Source organism: Eucyclogobius newberryi, unplaced genomic scaffold (assembly GCF_026437365.1).
Source record: "Eucyclogobius newberryi isolate DKJ021-1_F unplaced genomic scaffold, fEucNew1.0.hap1 SCAF_19, whole genome shotgun sequence".
NCBI lineage: Eukaryota > Metazoa > Chordata > Actinopteri > Gobiiformes > Gobiidae > Eucyclogobius > Eucyclogobius newberryi.
In genome coordinates this window covers 20,986,484-21,007,479 of record NW_027315823.1, presented here as the reverse complement: position 1 = coordinate 21,007,479, position 20,996 = coordinate 20,986,484, and the positions used below count along the sequence as shown (strand labels likewise).

General features: G+C 41.2%; 3 protein-coding genes across 3 annotated transcripts in view; 2 read left to right on the top strand and 1 right to left on the bottom strand.

The window, feature by feature from the left end:
- Positions 1–5,042, bottom strand: part of tafa3a (TAFA chemokine like family member 3a) — a 127,932-nt gene extending 122,890 nt beyond the window's left edge. Inside the window, exon 1 of the mRNA XM_072452114.1 lies at positions 4,664–5,042. The gene's annotated coding sequence lies outside the window, so the exon portion shown is untranslated. The remainder of the gene's footprint in view (positions 1–4,663) is intronic.
- The window catches only part of rplp2 (ribosomal protein, large P2), a 389,081-nt gene that overhangs the window by 362,949 nt on the left and 5,136 nt on the right, over positions 1–20,996 (top strand). The gene's annotated exons all lie outside the window — the stretch shown is intronic.
- On the top strand, positions 11,664–20,412 carry ppm1j (protein phosphatase, Mg2+/Mn2+ dependent, 1J). Its single transcript, XM_072452105.1, has 10 exons — positions 11,664–11,952; positions 16,299–16,413; positions 17,001–17,330; positions 17,573–17,685; positions 17,774–17,858; positions 18,215–18,333; positions 18,418–18,481; positions 18,644–18,751; positions 19,307–19,458; positions 19,769–20,412. The coding sequence occupies exons 1-10, from the start codon at positions 11,693–11,695 to the stop codon at positions 19,914–19,916; spliced, it is 1,494 nt and encodes a 497-aa protein (XP_072308206.1). The 5' UTR covers positions 11,664–11,692; the 3' UTR covers positions 19,917–20,412.

Genomic DNA, 20,996 nt, shown 5'->3' with positions numbered 1-20,996 from the left:
CACACACAATTCTGAAAAACTCCAAACCACCACCAGATTTGGTTAAGTTCAGTTCATTTATAACTGAAATTGAACACTAATCACATTAATATTCACAATTAAATCATATTTTGATAAATTGCACAGTCCTAACTATTTGACAAAACTCCACTGAACCATGGACAGGTCACAGTTATTTTTCCTCTCTAACCTCTCAATCTCACACCATCACTGCACTTAGAAGTGAAGATGCCCTTTGAACCTTTTTAGCACGGCGTCATGCCATCACACGACCCCTTCACCCTGCATGTGCGACGGGGTCGACTCGACATGGCGGCTTGGCGGGGGGAGAGGAGAGTGCGGCGTCAAACAGAGCATCAATTAATGAGCAGCCGGGAGCGTGTCCATCCAGAGACACTCTGCTGCAGGGTGCCACGCAGGAGCAGGGCACGGCCGCAGACAGCTGGGGACCTGAATAATTAACCATGCCTGTTTTCAGTCTTTAAGTGAATTACAGGCTGGAAGAGGTGTTAAAGACATTTTTTTGACAGAAAATGATATAGTCACTGCTGCTGTTCACTGTTAAGCACACACGCTGATATCTGTAAATAGGTCTTGAAAATTTTCTTTTTTTCTGTGGTGGTGTAAAAGAAATACACTTTTTAATGTCTCAAAAAAGTTTGGACGAAACGCAATCTAGCAGAAAAAATGAATAGGTTCACATTTTGACATTTGTGTTCCTATTTTTTTGTCAAGCTTTTTGTTGTTTTGGACCTTGTTCAAAGCAAATCTATAATGTTCTACATTATAGACAAAAACAAGGTGAATTGGGCTGGGGTGAATACCACCCCAGCCTTTAAAAAGAGCTGTTTGAGTGTGTTGTCCTATAGAAACCTGCCAAGGTCTGTTTTACATGTGCCTTGGTTTTCTCTTTTGGTCTTTATGCTACAAAATAAAGCCTGTAAATAGTTCTTCTGCTTCATTTCCAGAGTGCGATGTCATGTGTTGCATTTCACCATGTCCACTTTCCAGTATGCCATTACTACAAAAGATATCTGTAACCACAAACCCTTAACACGTAATAAACAAAGCGCCGCAGAGTGGCAGCCGTGACGCTCTGCAGAATTTAGTCAAATCGTCTCAATTTGGTGGCACAAACCGCTCAGTTGGATTTCAATTTCTCTCCCCAGATGAGAACAGCGGCACGCTCCCTGCTTGTGATTTGTCTCCAATATCTGAAAGAGTGGAGTAAACAGTGATCAAAGAGTGCTGCAGCCTCAAAGAGCTTACATGCGACGCTCACGGGCTAAACAGCCAGGCAGAACCGAAAAACGGCCAAAAGTACGAGATCAGACGACGGCGATATCAGAGACTTTCAATGTGGGCGGCTTCCTCGGAGCTGCTGCTCTTTCATTTTCTCCTTCTCACTCTCTTTCTCTCACACTGAAGTCCAAAGCCCTGGAGAAATTAGTCAGAGCGCACCGTGCTGAGGAAGTGTATGCACCTCTGTAAGAAAGGCCGCGTGGAAGATGGGTGAAAGGCGGTGTAAAGAAATTGTTTGCTTATAATTGTCTGTCTGTGCGAAACTGAACGGAAAACTGTTCAGTCCCCCAAAAAAGGTCAGATCAATATATGCACTGAAAATAAGCAGTCAAGGAATAAGCATTGTTAAAAATGATCTTTATGCATTCCTACCACACGTTGTTTTATGAATGATAGCTAAGAATATTTCCAATGAATGCAAAAATAAATGAATAACTGTCTTTTGACTGACAGTGGTGTGTTTGAAGAGATGAAAGCAAAGCATGAACCACGGCTGCCCTTGAGCTAATTCTATGAGATTCCTTTTTTTCATCTTGTTCATCAGATCAAGGCATTTTGTATGAAAACATTTTATGGCGTAGACTCACTTGAATTTAAAATAGCTTTGAAGACCACTCGTCTCTGCTATTGTTAAAAAAAAGCAATTGGCATTCAAGTAGGGTCAGAAAATCCAAGCTAACTCTCATTGTTTAGCTGATGAGAAGCAGAAAAGGCGAGGATCCAATCATGTTTGCTATACGGCGGGGGAATTTGACTGAAATAACAAGCGTAAGAAATAACAGGCTCATTGCATAATTGCAATTTTCTACCCAAATTACAGTCTAATGATTACAGGCATGAGGTGGAGCTTTACAACAACACCAGAAGAGAGCGGGTGGGACAAGCACGCACTGCACAAGGACCCTGGGGCATCAGTAGGAAGAAAACGGTGGAAAAAAATGCCAACAAAAGATGAGTGCTCTTGACTCCCAGAGGAAAAAGGGGTTTAGAAGTGGGTTTCTCCAAATCTGTAATCCCCAACCAGGTCTGTGGGCTGGCAGCTCACGGTTCCAGCACAAGTGAGGTGCTTTCTGCTCTCCAGGATAAGAAGGTGATGAGAATTCACTGCATTGGCACAACCTTCAGAGTGAAAGGTGCCAAATATAGACTATACTCTGACTGAAGGAAACGGTGAGAGTGCAGCTTGGTACTTGACAAAACTTCAAATCAGCTCCATGGAAGAGAGGATACCTAAGCTCTGTCCACAGCCTAAACTGTATTGTTCAGAGCACACACCAGGCAGCCAGGGATTATCAAAAGTCAAAAGATCATCCAATGAAAATCACACGCTTTATGCATTGCACACTTCACCAGGTCAAATTAAACTCACCCTATAGGTGTGTCATTGAGTTTGTGGACATCACAGAAAAATCTAAGTAAATGAATAAGAGATTCGGCTGAGCCTCTGTAGAAGGCTAAAAGACGGGGCTCAGATGGGGCATTGTCTATGCTTTGTACAGTTCATTGTTACAACAGCCTAAAACATCTAAACAATATGACATTCATCACAAGGCAATGCTATAAACCAGAAGTTGGGTTTTTATTTAAACACCAATCCATTCTTTCCCGCCACTGGAGCTTTTCAGAGGTGGAACAAACGGTGCACTCTGAACACATTATCTTAAGAACACTGCTGAGCAGAAGGCTTGTGGCGTGGAAATCGTGTGTAATCATGAACGGATAGATGGCTGGCTTTATATTGTTCCACTAAGGCAAATCTGCAGAGCTGTTGATGAATATAGAATCTGGAAAATTATGCAATATATCCATGATTTCAAGGTTAGGCGCAGAGCTGCAGAGCTGTTCTCAGTGACAAGGACAAGACATGAACACTACATATCTTATACAAACTGACACATTTGTCTTGCCACACTCCAGGACAGGCATAAATGTCAGGTTCCTGTGGAGACTTCTTAAAGCCATGCATTCTCAGCTGGCAATATATTATTATATATTTTCAGTCTTAAAGCACCACAGGCTGTGCAAAGCCTCACAGTGTAAAATGCAGGCACCACTATTGTTTTGTCTCGTTCCTACACACAGCAACCAGACTTATATTATGCCCTATTGATCTGACAGTGAGCAGATGCAGAGAACACAAACACAGCCTCTGGGTGGCTTCTTAAAAGTGAAGACAAGCTTCTTAGCCACACTTCTCAGGAATCACCTGGTTGATGCTTTTGACTCAGTGCCATGCCTTCTTCAGGCTTTTGTTGCACACTGCTGTAACTGCAAGGTAATCCTTCCAACATGCTCAGGCTTTCATGCACTGCAGCCCCTTTCAGCCCACAGTTATGGGTGCAGAGCGAGTACAGGTACAGACGTTACTTTTCCAGTAAGCCTTTAGACCACAAAACCAATTCCACACATATTGATGAAAGGACTTCTTGTTTAACTTCCCAGTGAAACTTGCTTAATCTCAAATACAGTGCAACTGTCCCTGGGATCCCATCCCCGCAGTGGCCTTTGCTCTGCCTGTCAGCAACACCAACCAATAACATGGCACAATAAAAGCCTCCAGAACAACAGTGGGCCGCAGGCAGCTTCAAGGGCTACTGACGGCGATCTATAAAACAATATAATGGGTTGCCTGTCAGCGAGTGTGAAAGAGAAGATCTACGACTCCTCTGACTCTCTGAGGGGACTTCAATTAATCACAGCAGAATAGTATCAGCTGCAATAGGAGTGTAAGGTTATTACCATCCTGGTATTCCTCTGGATGAAATGTGATGATAGCACTAATTGAGGGGGGGAAAACAGCTGACCGCACAATGCTTATCAAGGGGATGAAGGGCAGATAAAAGAGGGAGGGGCAAGGCCAATGAGAATTGTGAAAATAATCATAGTTAGGATGGATAAAATTATACATAGCATGTCTTACTATAAACACTGACACATCTTTGTAGTTATAACTATTTATCACAAATAATCAGTGAAAATGTTCCTGTTCAACCAATGCTACAGGCTACAATAAGTCAAACTGTTGAGTGAATTAGGGTTAGTCTAAAAGCACTGCCCCATAATGCTTTAACAGCCGATTAAATATACTATATGAAAAAGAGACAAAATAAACACACAGCACTTTATAAGACAGTGATATACAAAACTGCTTCATCACAGAAGTCAGCAAATCACTATCACAATCACAATCATTGACTAGTAGGAATCTAGCTGATTTTGCGCTCGCGTGACTTGAACTGAATTTATAAACAAACAATTCATCCACATATTCCACTGTAGTCTTGTGACTAAATTGAGAAGCATGCCATAATTCACAATAATAAAGAAGTCACGCGTGTATTGTGTCGAGATGTGCTTTTACCTGTCGCTGTGTGATGTTAATTAATCCCGGGAAATTTCCCCTTCATTTATTCTCCATTGTCCAGCGACAGTCTTCTTCAGAGAAATGCCATGTCCACGCGGACCCGCAGCACGGCACATGTAACGAGAACACGAGTGTCAGAGCTCAATCCACGAGTCACAGATGTGTCAAGTGCGGCAGTTGGTCACTTGCACTGGGAGAAAGTCCATAAAAGTTACTGGTCCGTGCGCCGCACCGCCACGGCCGCCGCGCGCTGCTGACCCGCACTCATGGCGTGGGCTGGACACGGTGCACGTCCTGGTCCCGCTCACCGGCGCCTCTTGCTTTTCGGTAGCGTCTTCGTGCAGTTGGAGAAACTGATTTGAGATGTCCGAGAGATGCGAGAGCCCCGGTGTGATGACACACGGCGGAGCGGGGGCCCCGGAGCGGGGCTTTGGCGCCCCTTAGTGGAGGAGCAGGGCAACTGCAGCTGAAAGAGACGAGAGTTTCATTAAGGCTTTCGCACACGTGCAGGTGGAATGTGAAGACACTTTTCAAGATCTTTCACGGTTTAATGTTGTCTTGTCTAAGCAGTGCAGCACGAAGTAAGCCACGGTGTTTGAAGTGAATTATTCGACATATGAGCAATATTATACCTTTCAGCAAACAAATGAAGCCCTCAACACTCCCATTAAGCAGTCTATGAATCTGTAGTGAACATTGAGTGAACAGGATGCTCCTCATGAAGTAAGTTAATTTTGCTGCTATGGAAACAAGCACCTCCAATACGGAAGGGATTAACTGACAAGATGCTCAATGTTTTGCTACAAGTTCTTCATCATGTGATGTTTTCATACAGAAATAAATCATTCTATGAGGAAAATTGCACATATTCGGGACATTAAAATTTTAATTAGATAAAGCCAGGTTTACATTTCTTGGATCATTTTGTACACATATCAGTTACAAATAAATTACTGAGGGGATTTTGGATATATTATTTCTAACTAGATCTGACAGAAAATTGGCCTAAAAATTCCAATTTCACCTCATTTTCAGACTTAAAACTTTAATGAATCAGGCTTGGATTTAAAGTTGTGTGTGTGTGTGTGTGTGTGTGTGTGTGTGTGTAGTTACTATGTCCAATATGGATGCGAGAGGATTAAATGAAATAATAAAACATGTTGTTTTATCAAGGCTGTTGAATAGAGCAAACAAAAAACAAAAAATGGTAGTCTCTCCCCTTTTTTAAAGCTTTTATTTGAGAGAAAAACACATAGATGATATTGGTGTTTAGGAAAGCAATATATAGACTTTTGACTGTTTATGTTGGGTATAAAAACACAGGTACACCAGTATATAGTACCTCTGAAATCCCACTTTTAGGCCTATACTTTCCTAAAGCACATGGTCTACAAAGTCTTCCCTCCGGTAAGTGCATTATCATCTCTCCATTTCTCTGGCAGTCACTTTCGTCTGGACCCTGAAAGGCAGAGATGGGTGGAATAATCAATACCATCCGTTGAAACAGCCTGCGGAGATGGGAGTCTTGCATTTGGATGTGGATTTGATTGATCTTGAACACCCTCAGAGTGTTATCATCATGAAACTCTAAGCTATCTTCCATGTGGACAGGAGAACCCAACACAAGATGCAAGGTATTTGCACTCCTGCATCTGCACTGTGCACGGCAGAAAACCACGACGCTCACAGTAGTTATTCAGTTTAGTGAATGAAGTGTTTACTTTCAAAATGATGTATTTTTTTTATTTTTTTTTTAACAATTTCTGTAACAATATTCAAACAATATTTTGACAAGAATGTCACTGTAAATGTCACTAGGCTTAAGTATTGCACAAAATGTTAATTAGTGAACCGTACAAGAATTAATGAACCCTAAAATTACACTGGACGTTTCTGCTCATTTTATTTTCAATCAGCTCTTTTGCTGTAATTTGTATATAAAACATATATACTCAATCTAACTTTGCATATCTCCATTATCCATTTCCTAATATGTCTCACATGTGTAGTAACTAAGGCTGGGAATATACTGTCATTTTCTAGAATGTATTGTTTGGATTTTCTGCTCTTTTAGGTCCCCTGAAAGCACATTACTTAACATTTACATAACACTAGCTGTTAATTTAGTGTTATTTACTGTCACGTCATTTATTATTAGGTTCCCAAAGTCATCAGGTTTTCTACTCCGTCTCCCCCGACATCCTGACAGAGAGGAGATGACCTCATTAATCTTTAGTGCATTCAATAGACCTATCTTGTCATCCCCTGACACTGTGGTATGCGACACGGCTCTGATCATTAAATCATGTGACAGGATGAGGTCAGTGTTGAGCTGAGGTGTCTCCAGCTGTGTGGGCTTAGATAAACACAGTCAAAATTCTTCCAGTTATGTGGAGGACAACAAACGCTCTGGAACTGCATCTGAGGGGGTAATTGGACTTCAATTGTTTATAATTTTTTCTCAAACTTTGCAATATCATTGTTCAAGTTCAGTATTGTTCAAGTAATGGTAGAAGTAAACCAAGCATGGAACGGTGCATTTTTAATACATGTACATAATGAGGTAAAAAACAACAACACAGGTTTGTGTAAACTGCTGTACTACAACACTGCTCTCTGTATTTAGCCATCAAACCTGCTGTTTTGCTCCTCAAATGGCCATTTTTGTTTGAAAAGATTTTGCGGCAGAAGTAAATTTCTTATCTTATTGTTACACCCCGGCTCTGCGAGGGTAAGGGAGAGTAGCAAAAACAAGATAGAAAAATGGTCAAATCTAGCTGTCAGAGCCATTGTTGCCATCTCAATCTTCGGCTCTAATCTGAGAATTCTGAAATGAATCCCACTCTGAGCTGTGTAAGCCCTGCCCACAGGCCGAACCTCCTCATAACCTGTCCTGTTTATATATTCATTTGCACTGTTTTAGGTTTCCCCTGAAACTAATGTTCTTTGATACTCAGTCATTCAAGTATAGGGCGGTGAGGAAAGGTGTGCTTGAAAGTAAACTGAAATATATATATATATATATATATATATATATATATATATATATATATATATATATATATATATATATATATATATATATATATATATATATATATGTATATATAAATCCATAACCCAAATCCTGGCCCGAACCTTAACCGTAATGACAAAATCAGTCCTAACATTACCTAACCCTACACCCTACAAATGCGGGACACAGCTGATTGCCTGTGTAATAAACTAGTTTCAGTATACTTTCAAGCACACCTTTCCTCACCGCCCTATACTTGTCTCTGTGATTACTTTGAGTCACTGAGGAAAAATAGATTTGTGTGTGGACTTTGTGGTCCAGCATTGATTTAGGCTTCAACCTAAAATAACAGCCCCCTGTTGCGAGGAGTACAAGCCCTCTGCCTGAACTCTCTTGCTTTTGCAGCGCAAATGTATTTGAAGATGGTGAGACGTCCACCAGAAAATTACAAGACGAAAAATAGTGGGTATAACAGCCTCAGGAATGGAACAAACCATCAATAATGCAGAGGGATGCCACCGTTAATGCCCCTTAATTCAACAGGTCGGCAGACAGCGGGATGGAGAGTCAGCTCCATCAGGCTTTATGGCTTTGTGTGGCCCGGCTGTGCCAAGACTCCTCCTGACCTCAGTCCTGATTACACCTCCATTAATGTGTTTTCATCTCGGCCCCATCGTAATGGAGTTTCCAACTTCCAAGAGGTCTTTCAGACTCCAGAGGGAGCTGTAACAAAAGAAAGAAGAAATAACTGTGATACAGACAGACATATTGAGTCAATTTAGAGGAAATGTTTCAGGACCTACAACTCTAAAACTCGGTTTGTACATTTGAGAAGCTGTGATAGCTGGAACTATGTTGTCACAATTCCCAAATGTTTACTATGGGTACTTAGGAAAATGCCCAATGATAATAAAAAGACAATGCAATGCAAGAATCTCAACACAAAATTAACACAAAAAGTAGGCCTGCTTTCCATTGTATTACCAATCTTTATTCTTATACTAGTTCTGATATAGATCAAGATAATTCTATTCAGGAAAAGTCAAATGAAGTAATATGTATGTGATATATTTCTATATCGATACTTGGTATCTGAGTATTGATACTTTTGACAATCTTAATCATCATTTATTTAATGTACAAGAACAATCACACCTCATTTGTGAATGCAGAGAGCCTTATAGTCATGTTCAACATGTACCTTTATCTTGACATGTCTTAATCATGTAAAAGGAAAAGCACATTGTTAGCACTTCTTTTTAATTTATTTTTTTAAAAGTGGGGTTTATCCAAAATTGGGATCTTCCAAAATGAGGAGAAAAATTGAAATGTATGTATTGTTTTTGCCAGGTATTGCCCAGTCTTTGTTTGATGACAGAAATGGTCAACAATATGTAGCCTATGCAATTACCATTCTAATTTGAACAATAGCCGAAAACAAAACAGGTTTTAATGTGATTCTCTCTGTATAATAAGTGAGGTATCTTATTTATTAGTTTATGAGCCCATAATAGGAACTGTTAGTTCTCTCAAAACCATTACAATCCAATGTTATTACGTTGAACTTCCTAAATGTGATGTTTATAGTAGCAATCTGCTGCCACCTGCTGGACAGCAACTGTTAATGCAAACACTCTGTTTCTGTAAAATATGTTTATACTAATGTATTGCCAAAAAGCAGCATGTTAAATGTTTTTAAAAAAATACGATACTACTGCCAGTTGTTCTCAGACATCTCTGGCATATTTCTATACACGATACTTAACTTTAAATGTAATGGAGGATATAGAGTGATTGTGTACATAATATGTACACAATCACTCTGTTCATTTAATATTTCTTTGACACAAAAACACAAATTTAGACACATTACATTGAGTAATCAAGCACATTTTCACTAGCATTATACTGTTCCCACACAGAACACACAGAACACACCGTTTTTTTTAACATGGGTTCTGTTCTAGCACTGACACACTGGTCCATGGATGCATGTTTACTTGGTGACAGCTCTCTTAAGACCAAGAACAGTCAACAACCCTCAGCCTTGAACTATATAAGCCGCAGATGGCCTGCGTCCTCTGATAACATTTATTATTTGATTATGTAACACAAGCAGACTTACACAGAAGCATTAGCGTCTGTGTTTTTAAGTGGGTCAAAGCAGTGCTTTTCATTCAACAGCTTGTTTCTGTCAGAGAATGTTTACGCTGACCAACACACTGACAATGGAAGTCTATTTTTAGATGATGTGTTTGGTTTGACCTTCTGAAAAACAACATAAACACAACAAGCCTAAATAGATAACTGTCTGTTCAACTTCCATCTCTGATGCTTTACGTCAAGAGTTTTGTGATTTGAAGAACGCAGTTTTTATAACAACTGGACTTGTGCGTTGCTATTGCATTAATTTATTCTTTAACGATGTGAGCCTTCAAATTTGTTTGGTTTGAGTGAAAGGAGTGTTAAATTGTACGACCAATTACAAGCATCGGGATCGGAATCAGAATCAAAAAGGGTTTATTGCCATTGTCAATGAACAAAATTCACAAACATAGGAACTTGACTTGGTGATTCGGTGCAACATAAAACAATGAACAATGAATAAGTCAAAAGTGGAACAATTTAAATCTACTATGGGATAAGAATAATAATAAGATATCAGATAAAAGATAAGTTATAAGTAAATAAATAAAATACTTTATGAAGAAGTTATTACCATACCAACTTTATTCATAAAGTGTTGTAAAGCAATAAGAAATCTAATAACCTCTCACCCAGAGTCCCATGGAAACACAGACTCCAAAGGAGACTGAAACTTGTTAAACATATTACATTATCACACATCCAGGGCCGGCCCATCCACTAGGCCGTACAGGCGGGTGCCTGGGGCGGCACTGCGGGGGGGGGGGCCCTCTGGATTATTTTTTATTTTATTTCATTTATTTATTTTTTTGCGCCCCCTTCTATGTATCCAAACACTATTTTGGAATTGACAAATTTATCTAACTTATCTAAAATTGTTATATATGTGTTTTTGCTTGGCAGAATTTTTAGTAGCTCGCCTAGGGCACCAAATGTGCTGGGGCCGGCCCCAGAGCTCAAGAGCTCAAGGGAAGACCACATGGCCATAGGATGCTTAATATACAAAGTTATAGTACTAAAACGGTAATTGTCTGATTAGATATCTGTAATCACGCTGTAACTACAACTAATTACAAATACTCACAGTCCTGTAATTGAGTAGATTTTTGGATCATTTTCTGTCCATTTAATTTATAAAATAGGGTATAGGTATATAAGTCTATCATTTACCTTGAAGTTATTGTCTTTGTGTGGGGTTGGGAGAAGCTCACAATTAGACAAACAATAGACAATAAAACCACTGACTGAAAAAACCTATAATAACAATAATACTCCACAACCACCAAGAAAAAATAGTGCTCATCCTAAATATCAGGAAAGTGACCTGGCTGGCACCCCAATCAACAAACTCAGAATAAAGAATAACAAATGTAATAAAAATAATGGTATATCCCCCTGGCAAAGTGCCCAGATGGACCATCCATGTAGTCTGGGCTGTATTGTGGGGCCATTCCAGGGCCCGTGGGAATATAGTTGGGGAAAAAAAGATAAGACAAGAACATTTTGAAGGCTGTAGAAGTAAAAAGGTGATTTACAGCCCTAACAAAGATGAAAATAGGCGCGCGCTGCACATTGCGCCCTCAGCGTAGCGCGCGCGGTGTGATCGGTGGTGAATTGGAAGCAGCGTCAGTGTTGTTCTGTTCTGTAAACGTGAGAGAGGAGCGCACATCTGTAAAGCCCTGCCTTTCCTCCTGCGGGATTACACTGCCCTCCGCGTCTGCCTCCAAGAGCAAACCGCCTGCGTGAACGCTCTTTAAATGGACGTTAAAACCGCGCTCCGTGAAATGATCCCCGTCACTTTTGGCGTTGCGTATTTCCCGTCTTAAATCGCATTGCGTTTTTCGAGTCTTTCCGCCGCGAACCCGATGATGATCAGCAAAGTTAAGAACGCCATGTCGAGCCTGGTGGGGGGGATGATGCCGCACGGACACCACCACCACAACCATCACCCAGGTGGCGGTCAGCAGAGCGCCGGGGACAGCCTGCCGCCGCGCTTCCCCTACGGCCGCCCGGACTTTCTGGAGCTCACCCCGGAGCTGCTGCAGTACTCCACCGAGCACGCGTCACGGCCGGTGCTCACGTTAAAAAGAGGCAGCAGGCTCCCGTGGAAGACCGGATACGCAGAGTAAGTAAACAGCAGCCATCGGTGCACACGGGATGGTCACTCAGGAACACTGTGGCGCTGCTGTGAACACCACCGCAGCTTTAGCACCTTCTTCACTGCAGCAGCCAGAGATGACAGTGTGGCCTTCCTCTGCTGCACACAACCTGGTCTGGGGGCTCTGGGGCTCTGGGCTTTGGGCTGGGGGCTCTGGGCTTTGGGCTGGGGGCTCTGGGCTCTGGGCTGGGGGCTCTGGGCTTTGGGCTGGGGGCTCTGGGCTCTGGGCTGTGGTCTGGGGGCTCTGAGGGGCTCTGGGCTTTGGGCTGGGGGCTCTGGGCTGTGGTCTGGGGGCTCTGAGGGGCTCTGGGCTTTGGGCTGGGGGCTCTGGGCTGTTGTCTGGGGGCTCTGAGGGGCTCTGGGCTTTGGGCTGGGGGCTCTGGGCTGTGGTCTGGGGGCTCTGAGGGGCTCTGAGGGGCTCTGGGCTTTGGGCTGGGGGCTCTGAGGGGCTCTGGGCTTTGGGCTGGGGGCTCTGGGGGCTGGGGAAGGGCTTCTAGCGGGCTTTATTTGAACTCAAGTTGTAGTATTCTGGATGCTACCATAATTTAACTGCAAAACTGTGCATTCGAAAGTGAAAGCAGGAAACACTGCTCCAGCAACTGTAGCTGGTGATACAGGGCTCACGTCTGGTGGCAATGCCAAAAAATACAATAGGGTCATTACCTACCCACTTAGTCTGAGGCTCATGTGAATGATTATCAATATCATTATCATTATTATTATTATTATTATTATTATTATTATTACTATTATTATTATTATTATTATTATTATTATTATTTTACAGTCTGCATTCTCGTAACTCACTTTGTGTTTTAAAATTATAGAATACACTATTTGGCCTGTACTTATACTGGTTTTAGCCCAATGATGATAATAACTTTCCAGATTATACTGGGGCTGTATTACCTGCAGTAATTCCACAGGTAACTCCAATGCAGCAGTTTTCATTCACCCCATTGGGCCGGTTGTGCAGCTCCCAGTGAGGAAAACACGACGAGACTGTCCCTGGCTCTCCCAGAGGGGAGTTATTACATTCTTCAATATAACAGCATGTGGGCTATTACTCTGCAAGAATGCTGACCACCTCTTGGAGCCACAGTGAAAATAAAGACGGATGAGTCATGCAGAAAGTCTGCAAAGACATAATAATTATAATGCCTTACATTTGTGATGTGCTTTACAGGCTTGTTGAAGTCTCTCAAAGCGCTACACTGTTGTAATTATTCATTCATTGGTGGTGGTAAGATACTTGACTGATGGAAGCAAGGCTGCCAATCTCTGCCACCACCGATCATTCACGCTCACACCAGAATTCATACTGATGTATTTAAGAGTCTCAGATGAGGGAATCACAGGGTCCCTCACGATCTGATGCGATACACGATGCACGGCTCACGATACAATGATATCATGATTTTGCTGTACATGCAATAATCGATATATTGCTCATAACATGCTACGATATATCACATTATTTAAAAGAATCCAATACATTAAAAACATTTTTTTCTTTGTTAAACCATGACCTGCACAAACTCAAACTGAAATACACCCATTTTATTTAAACAAGCAAGAAAATTATTGTGCGGTCACAAAATAATTCTGGAAATGATACCAAAAATGGCTCACAGTAGCCCACAATATTGATACAGTATCACTAAATTTAGTATCACAATATATCGATATTTTGGCACACCCCTGGTCATGAAACTGGTGGCCTATTCCTATACACAACACTATCATATTAATATCAAATCAAATCAAATCAAATCAATTTATTTTTGTAAGGCCCAAAATCACAACAACAGTTGCCTCTGAGGGCCACAGGGAGAAATGAATCAACAATGTCTGTGGTGGCGATGAAGTCAGACAATGTCCGTGGTGGCGAGGGACGATGTCCCAGGGTCCTCTGTCCTTAGACTCTCCTTCTCGGCCAGGAAAAACTACAAAAAAACCTCTTTGGGAAAAAAGCGTAGAAACCTGGAGGAGTTCCAGTGAAGGAGAGATCCGACTCTCACAGACGGACAGACGGACACGAGGGAGACTGGAGCTGGACCCACTCTTCAGGCAGAAGAGGGACCGACTGAGGCGAACTGGACCCACTCTTCAGGCAGATGAGAATATAATAATGATATCTGTTTAGGGCAGAATCTAATGTGCACACAACACACCACTACTAATGACTACAAATGTTGTCCTCTGGTTACTTGGGTACAAGCCCTGCATTGTAATTTCTACACTTGTAAAACCAAATATTTAAATTAAAACTGTTAACTGTGGCTCTGCATGGCTTTAAACAGCTACAAGTGAATAGAAAGTACAGTAAGTAAAGTAAGTAATAAAATAAATAATAAAATAAAACTTGTGTTATAAAAGTTGTTTTAATAGTGGTGGGTGAGCTAGCACTACCTCTAGTTTTAAGTGGGAATGTGTTCCGAACTTCCAGTAGAGGGTCAGAAATATCCATGACTTGTTCTGTTTGGATTAAAGCTATAGTTTAGATTTTGTTCATCTTAAAGTTGTCAGTGAACATCTCAGTCCTGAGTCCTGCTTATGCACATTTATGATTTCTGCTCCTACTATTGGCTGTACAGTAGGTCAGGCTGAACACATAAGAGCACTGTCTGAAGAGCACGCTAAGTGCTGTCGTCAAATGGCAGTTTAATTGAATCTGTAGGCTTCCATTTAGTCATTAACTGTGGAACTACTCTGTGAGGATGATCCAACACTATTGTACTGAAAGGGGATATGAGCAGAGTTTGTGCTCAGAAAATACACACCCATTCGCACTCAGCACTAGGGCCCTGGAAATAGCACCTCCGGGTGGGAAAGTGGGGGTGGAGACAGAGTGGGGTCTGTTATCAGAAGCGGCCCAAGATGCTCCAAAGTGAACCCGTCCAAACGTGCCTTATGTGAGCGTGCTTGTTTGTACAGGGTGTGTTTGATTCAAAACCAGCACAAAAATGCATTTGATGTTAGTGAGGCAAACGCAGGCTGATTTGGAGACAATAAAGTCAAAATACAATCTTAATCTTAACTACTTTCTTAATATACCTAAATAGCAAAGTGTCACAAATTTCCTTAAAAGGTCAAACAATACCAATGTGCAAATTCACTGTCGCTCACAACTTCCTCTTTTCTCTCTTTCTTACATTACAGAACGGTTGAAGGAATTTGACACAGTGTTGTCACAATGCTGGGTTTTTCTGTCACAAGTTGTTGAGGCATATGACTAAAACCACACTTCACTTCACTCCAGCGCCTGTTATATATAGTGCAATAAAAACATGTGACTTGTGACGAAAGACTTTCCAATAATTAAGTGCTTATATGCTTTACCAAAACACAAGCAATTTTAAACTAAACTAATATTGACAAAAACTGCAAATAAAAGGACAAAGTCTGTTCCTCATTTAGCTAACAGGCCTCCTTTGGTCAAAACTATGTATCCAATAACAAAAAAGTATTTGTGCCAAGCCCCAGGTTCACAACAACATCTTTGCTTTCAACTGATTAGAAACAGAAAGGATGCTTCATAATCCAGATTTGGCCTGCGTTTTGCATTTTCATATTTGGGCCTTTGGCCAGCCGGACCATTTCTGTCATGATGTAATATTCATAATCGGTTGAACTCTTTGGAGACTGATCTTTTTCATTATTCATTTTTTTTGTTAAGCTTGTCTTTCTTCATTGTGTATTTAATGTCTTCTCTTATTTTATGTTCTGTGTGTGATAACTCATTAAGTTGTGTCGGAGAATCTTGACTACTTCATAAGCCTGATACATGGTAATGTACTGCGTGATAACCCAGTAAACATAACTTTATCTTCAAAAAGCTACAAATGTTACATAACTGTTCAGCATGTGGGTCAAAGTGAGGGCTGGCTTTTGGACCATGAAGAATGAGTATGTGCTGTGGGTGAAGTCTCTTTCCACCATGGGCCAGTGACACCACCTGGTTATTGACCCTAACCATCTGTGGCAACAGTAATTATCACTTAATGTGTGGTTGTATAGTCATTCTGTTGGGTGTTAAAATGTTTCCAACCAGAAAGCATGTCCTATTTTATGTACAGTGAACCAGATGGATGCCAGAATATCAAAGTTGTTCTGTTTATCCATTACCTCATTTCAGCTCCTATAAAAAAACACAACAAATTCCCATTAGGACATTAATGCCTCCTTCTCCTTTCAGCACAATCCCTCTCACATTCCTTGATAATGTGTTTCCATTATGTTTTCATGCGGTTAGAGGTCTGAGACCATAAATAAACTAACCTTTCTTATTGTCTTCTCCTGTATTTGACCAGAGTGATCAATGCAGGGAAGAGCATGCTTAATGAGGACCAGGCCTCCTGTGAGAAGCTGTTTGTGAAGAAGCCCAGTGGAAAACACCGTAACTCCACACTGCTGGAGGACAATGGGGTGAGTTCAAACTCCCCAACATTAAGGAGTCTGATGGACAAGGTGCATCAAGTACGCTATTGTAATGCTTCAGGGTGCTTTAGGGGCTTCAAAATATCCACTTTGGTCTTTCTTTGATTTCACTGTCCACGCTGAGACATACTCTTCATTCACCAAGCCTGTGTAATCCTTTAGTCATACCAGCAAGTTCAATTGGCACCAAAAGCTTTCAAAAAGTTCTGGACTAGATTTTGCATGTACTTTTTCATCCAAAGTCATGACAAGGAGAATCGTTCAAGGTGCTGTAAAATATAGAGCTTGTGTCATGTGGTCTGTTTGGTTTAAATGGATGACATCATCCTTTGTACACCCCTCCTCCACTGGTCAGGGGAGGCAGATGTCTCATCTGTTATTTGTGGTCATGCCAACTTATAAACACCATTGTGGCATGGCTGTTGTATTACTCATGCAAAGGTGTGAAAATAAGTTATCTTGCTCTCACAGGGTGCTTTGGGTTCATACCTGGGCTGTTTTTTTTAATAACTTACCCCTGTCATGGAAGTGATAGTGGTTGCCTTTTAATGTGGAACTCCAAATCTTTTTTTTAGGATGGCACTGGGATCCCTATGCATTTCTGGGGCGTGTTTGATGGCCATGCTGGATCTGGAGCTGCCATCATGGCCTCGAAGTTGTTACATAGACTCATCCGAGATCGTCTTGGAGAAGTCTGCCACCTGCTGGAGAACCCAAATAGTGCACCTCCAATCTGTTTGGCCAAAAACGGAAACCCTTATCAAGTGGACGCAAAGAAAGCCCCCCCCCAAGAACCAGAGGATCCTGACGCAGTTTGTGACTCCACTCTGCGCTTCCACATGGAGAAGACTGTGAGTTTGGAAAGCCTTATCATGGGAGTCATAGAGACCGCTTTCAAACAGATGGTGAGTGCAAGACAACTAAAATCACGCTCATCTCAGGCTCATTCATGTATGGCGTCCTTTTTATTTAGTTAATTACGATGACAATACAACATCACTCAGGTTGGGGAGTCCTTGACATCCTCTTGTTCTATTGATTAGTAGATCTGCTTTTTGTCTACATGTATACATCACTGAGTAAATAATTAGCACTCCACAAGTGGGTACACTAGAAATGTGTTATTAGTGTTCTTCCTTTCTTCCAGGATGACCTCATTGAAAAAGAAAAAGCATCCTACGCCATCTCGGGTGGCTGTTGTGCCTTAGCAGCTATTCATTTAATGGGTAAACTGTATGTGGCTAATTCTGGAGATAGCAGGTCAGAAAAACAAGACAATATTATTCATTAATTGCTTGAAAATAATATTTTTATTTAGATGAATTTCTGTGTATATCATTCTCTGCAGGGCCATTATCATCAGAAATAAGGAAATAATTCCCATGACAAATGAATTCACTCCTGAGTCCGAGAGACAGAGACTACAGTATCTGGTAATTATACTTAAGTATAAAACCAAAATGAATTGAGTATTTTAAGATAAATTGCCTGTGCCTCTGAAAGGAAATGTATAATATAAAAACCTGAGGGGTAAGAATAATCTGGCTACAGAAAATCCTGTAATGGTCTGAAATAAACAGCATTCACCAATTGCTTCATGAGTCACTCTGTGGGTGGACATTGATAGTGATGCTGCTAAAAGAGGAAGTGCTTTATTGTGTGTGTTGCTCATCCTGTTAAAGCTCAGACTCGGAGTTCAGACTCACAGATTTAACAGTTTAGAAACTGAATGACTCACGATGTAACCAAGAATGCTGTTTCTTTGATTAACGCCTTGTTTTGCCTGTAGGGTTTTCTTAGACCAGAGCTCTTGGGAAATGAGTTCACTCATATTGAGTTTCCTCGAAGGATTCAGCACAACGAACTCGGCAAAAAGATGCTCTACCGAGATCACACAATGACAGGCTGGTGTGTTTAAGGATTTAGATGGACATTAAATCCTGTGTTAAACATTGTGCACATGTTTTGTAAAAGTTGTAAAATACTTTACAGGGCTTACAAAACAATTGTTGAAGATGACCTAAAATTCCCCTTAATATATGGAGAAGGTAAAAAGGTAAGATGGCGCTCTATAAATAGAATATCTGGCCCACCATTTAACTGTGTCTGGTTGCACATACTGTCGTCACCTGGTAATTCCCCTTTAAGTGGCCTTTGTGAAAACAAAGCACATCCCAAATCAATACTCTACTTAACCATGTGCTTGTGTGGGCTGCAGGCCCGTGTGATGGCCACTATCGGAGTGACCAGGGGCTTGGGCGACCACGACCTGAAAGTCTACAACTCCAACATTTACATCAAACCCTTCCTCTCTTGTGTTCCTGAGGTGAGTATCTCGGCCACTGAGTATCAGTCTCTTGGGAATAGAGCATTTCGTATTTTCACATTCATAAAAAAAAAGTCTGCAAATTCCAGAAATCGCTGGGCTTAGAAATGAATCCTATACTTTTAATAAATGAATGCTCTAGTAGCAAACACACGACAAACACATTGTTTTCCACTATTAGCACACCAATCCAAAGTCCACAAAATGACCCAGGCATTGTGTATATGGCATACAATATAACCTGTCCAGTTGAATCAGGGTGAGATGAATGTGCTCATACTCACTGTGTGAAAAATACATAAAACAATTTTATTTTGGTTTTGACTATTAGCGTTTCCGTGTTGTCAAATAGCACTGGAAAACACATCTCTGCTGGGTGAATAGCATTACATCAACACTTGCTACACTGGACCAAAAATGGTCCTGTGTAGCAAGTATCATAATTATCTATTCCATAAAGTTGTATTCAAATGACCTTAAACATTAACAAGTATAAAAGTAATGCTGGAGTTCAAAATAATTGAGTATGATTGCTGGATTTGCTCATGACAACAGGTGACGGTGTATAACTGGGATGACAACAAGCATGGTCCCGATGATGTCCTGGTCATGGGCACAGATGGATTATGGGACGTGACCACGGACAGGGAAGTGGCAGATGCTGTGTCAGCGTACTTATCCTGCTGCGACCCCTCTGATCCCATGAGGTATCCGCTTGGTCAAATAATCCTTTACACTGGGCTTTTGTTCTCCCCTAAGTCCTTGTTATGAACTTGTGTGTGGACAGGTTGAGGAGGAATTTGTGTGGGCTGTTATTCTGAAAATGTTTTGACTCGTTGGTACGTTTGATGATCCACTAGATGGCAGTATAGGTTTAGAGTTTATTTTAGTAAGAAGAGCCGAGGCAGTTAGTCCAAAATATCTGAGAGAATGTTATGAATTAATCATTTAGAAGTTTTTGTCCACACATAACACCTGTTTTATTATGACCGGGTGCTCTGATGTACTGCTGTTTAGGTACTCCTTGGCTGCTCAAGACGTGCTCATGAGGTCACGAGGCGTGCTGAAGGAGCGCGGCTGGAGGTTACCCAATGAGAGACTGGGATCTGGAGACGACATCACAGTTTTTGTGGTCCCACTGGCTGGAAATGAGTGCGAGACATGACGAGGCGTTGTACAGACCACTGTGAAAGGCCTATAGTTCTGTGAGGTCGCTCCCTCCTTCATCTTCCCTGCATCCTGGACCAACTCTCTGGAGCGATGGGAGACGAGACCACCTCATCATAACAGATCCGAGCACCTTCATCGAACGCCCCCCCCTTGATCGCGCATCACCCTGTCGTCCCAGAATGTGCTCACGTCATGTTCAGCTGGTCTCCGTCAAAGTATTCTATTGTGACATTGATATCCTTTTCTTCCCAGTCTGCTCTTTGTGCCAGTGAGGATTAAACCTTTGTAATATTTTGTTCCTGATCAAGAGCAACTGCACAGAAGAAGTTGTAAAAATGCCTGCAGTGTCCATAATCATACTGTATTTTGAAGAAAGACGGGAAACCAAAGATGCTGTCACAAGCATGAGGGGAAAAAGTGTAAAATAATAATACCACAGAATACAAATGACACAAGATCATTGTCTTAATGACTGTACATTAAAGGAGAAAGGACAAAGTTGGAGAGAGAAGAAAAGTTTTGACACACTGGACTGAGGAGGAAATCTCTAGGCTGTTTCCGATGCTAATGATAGATGAATGATGGCACTTGAGCCACTTGAAGACCCTTGTGACACGCTCGACATGTGGAAGTGCGTGTTTTCGCTCTTCCTTTTATTGAATGTGATTAGTATTTTTATTTTTTTACTTCTGAAGAAATGGGCTGCACCTTCTTTGTAAGTTTAAAGCATCATTTAAATGAATACACCCGTAGTCTGTTTTGGCCAAAAGGTTTTCAGTCACTGCACGTTTACACCTTCTTAAAACTAGAAAAATGCACTTGTTTTAAGCAAAAATGTCCTTTAAATAAGTGACATCATCTGCCAGTGCAGTAAGTGAATTTCACTTCTCAAGAATTCTGGAAATACGTTTAGTAATTGTACGTATTTAGCGTTTATTTAGTAGAAAATGTTTTTTTTTAGTCTAGATTTAAGTGAATAAATCTTTGGATTTTTTTAATTTGCAGTTGGGTATAATAGTTTGGGTATAATAAGTTATGACACATTTCTGATTTGCCTTATCCAAATCAGTTGCAC

Excerpts from the sequence above, each read along its gene's own strand:
- ppm1j (XM_072452105.1), top strand. The coding sequence starts at position 11,693 with ATGATGATCAGCAAAGTTAAGAACGCCATGTCGAGCCTGGTGGGGGGG. Across the intron at positions 11,953-16,298 it reads TGGAAGACCGGATACGCAGA|AGTGATCAATGCAGGGAAGA; the intron begins GTAAGTAAACAG and ends GTATTTGACCAG. Across the intron at positions 17,331-17,572 it reads AGACCGCTTTCAAACAGATG|GATGACCTCATTGAAAAAGA; the intron begins GTGAGTGCAAGA and ends CCTTTCTTCCAG.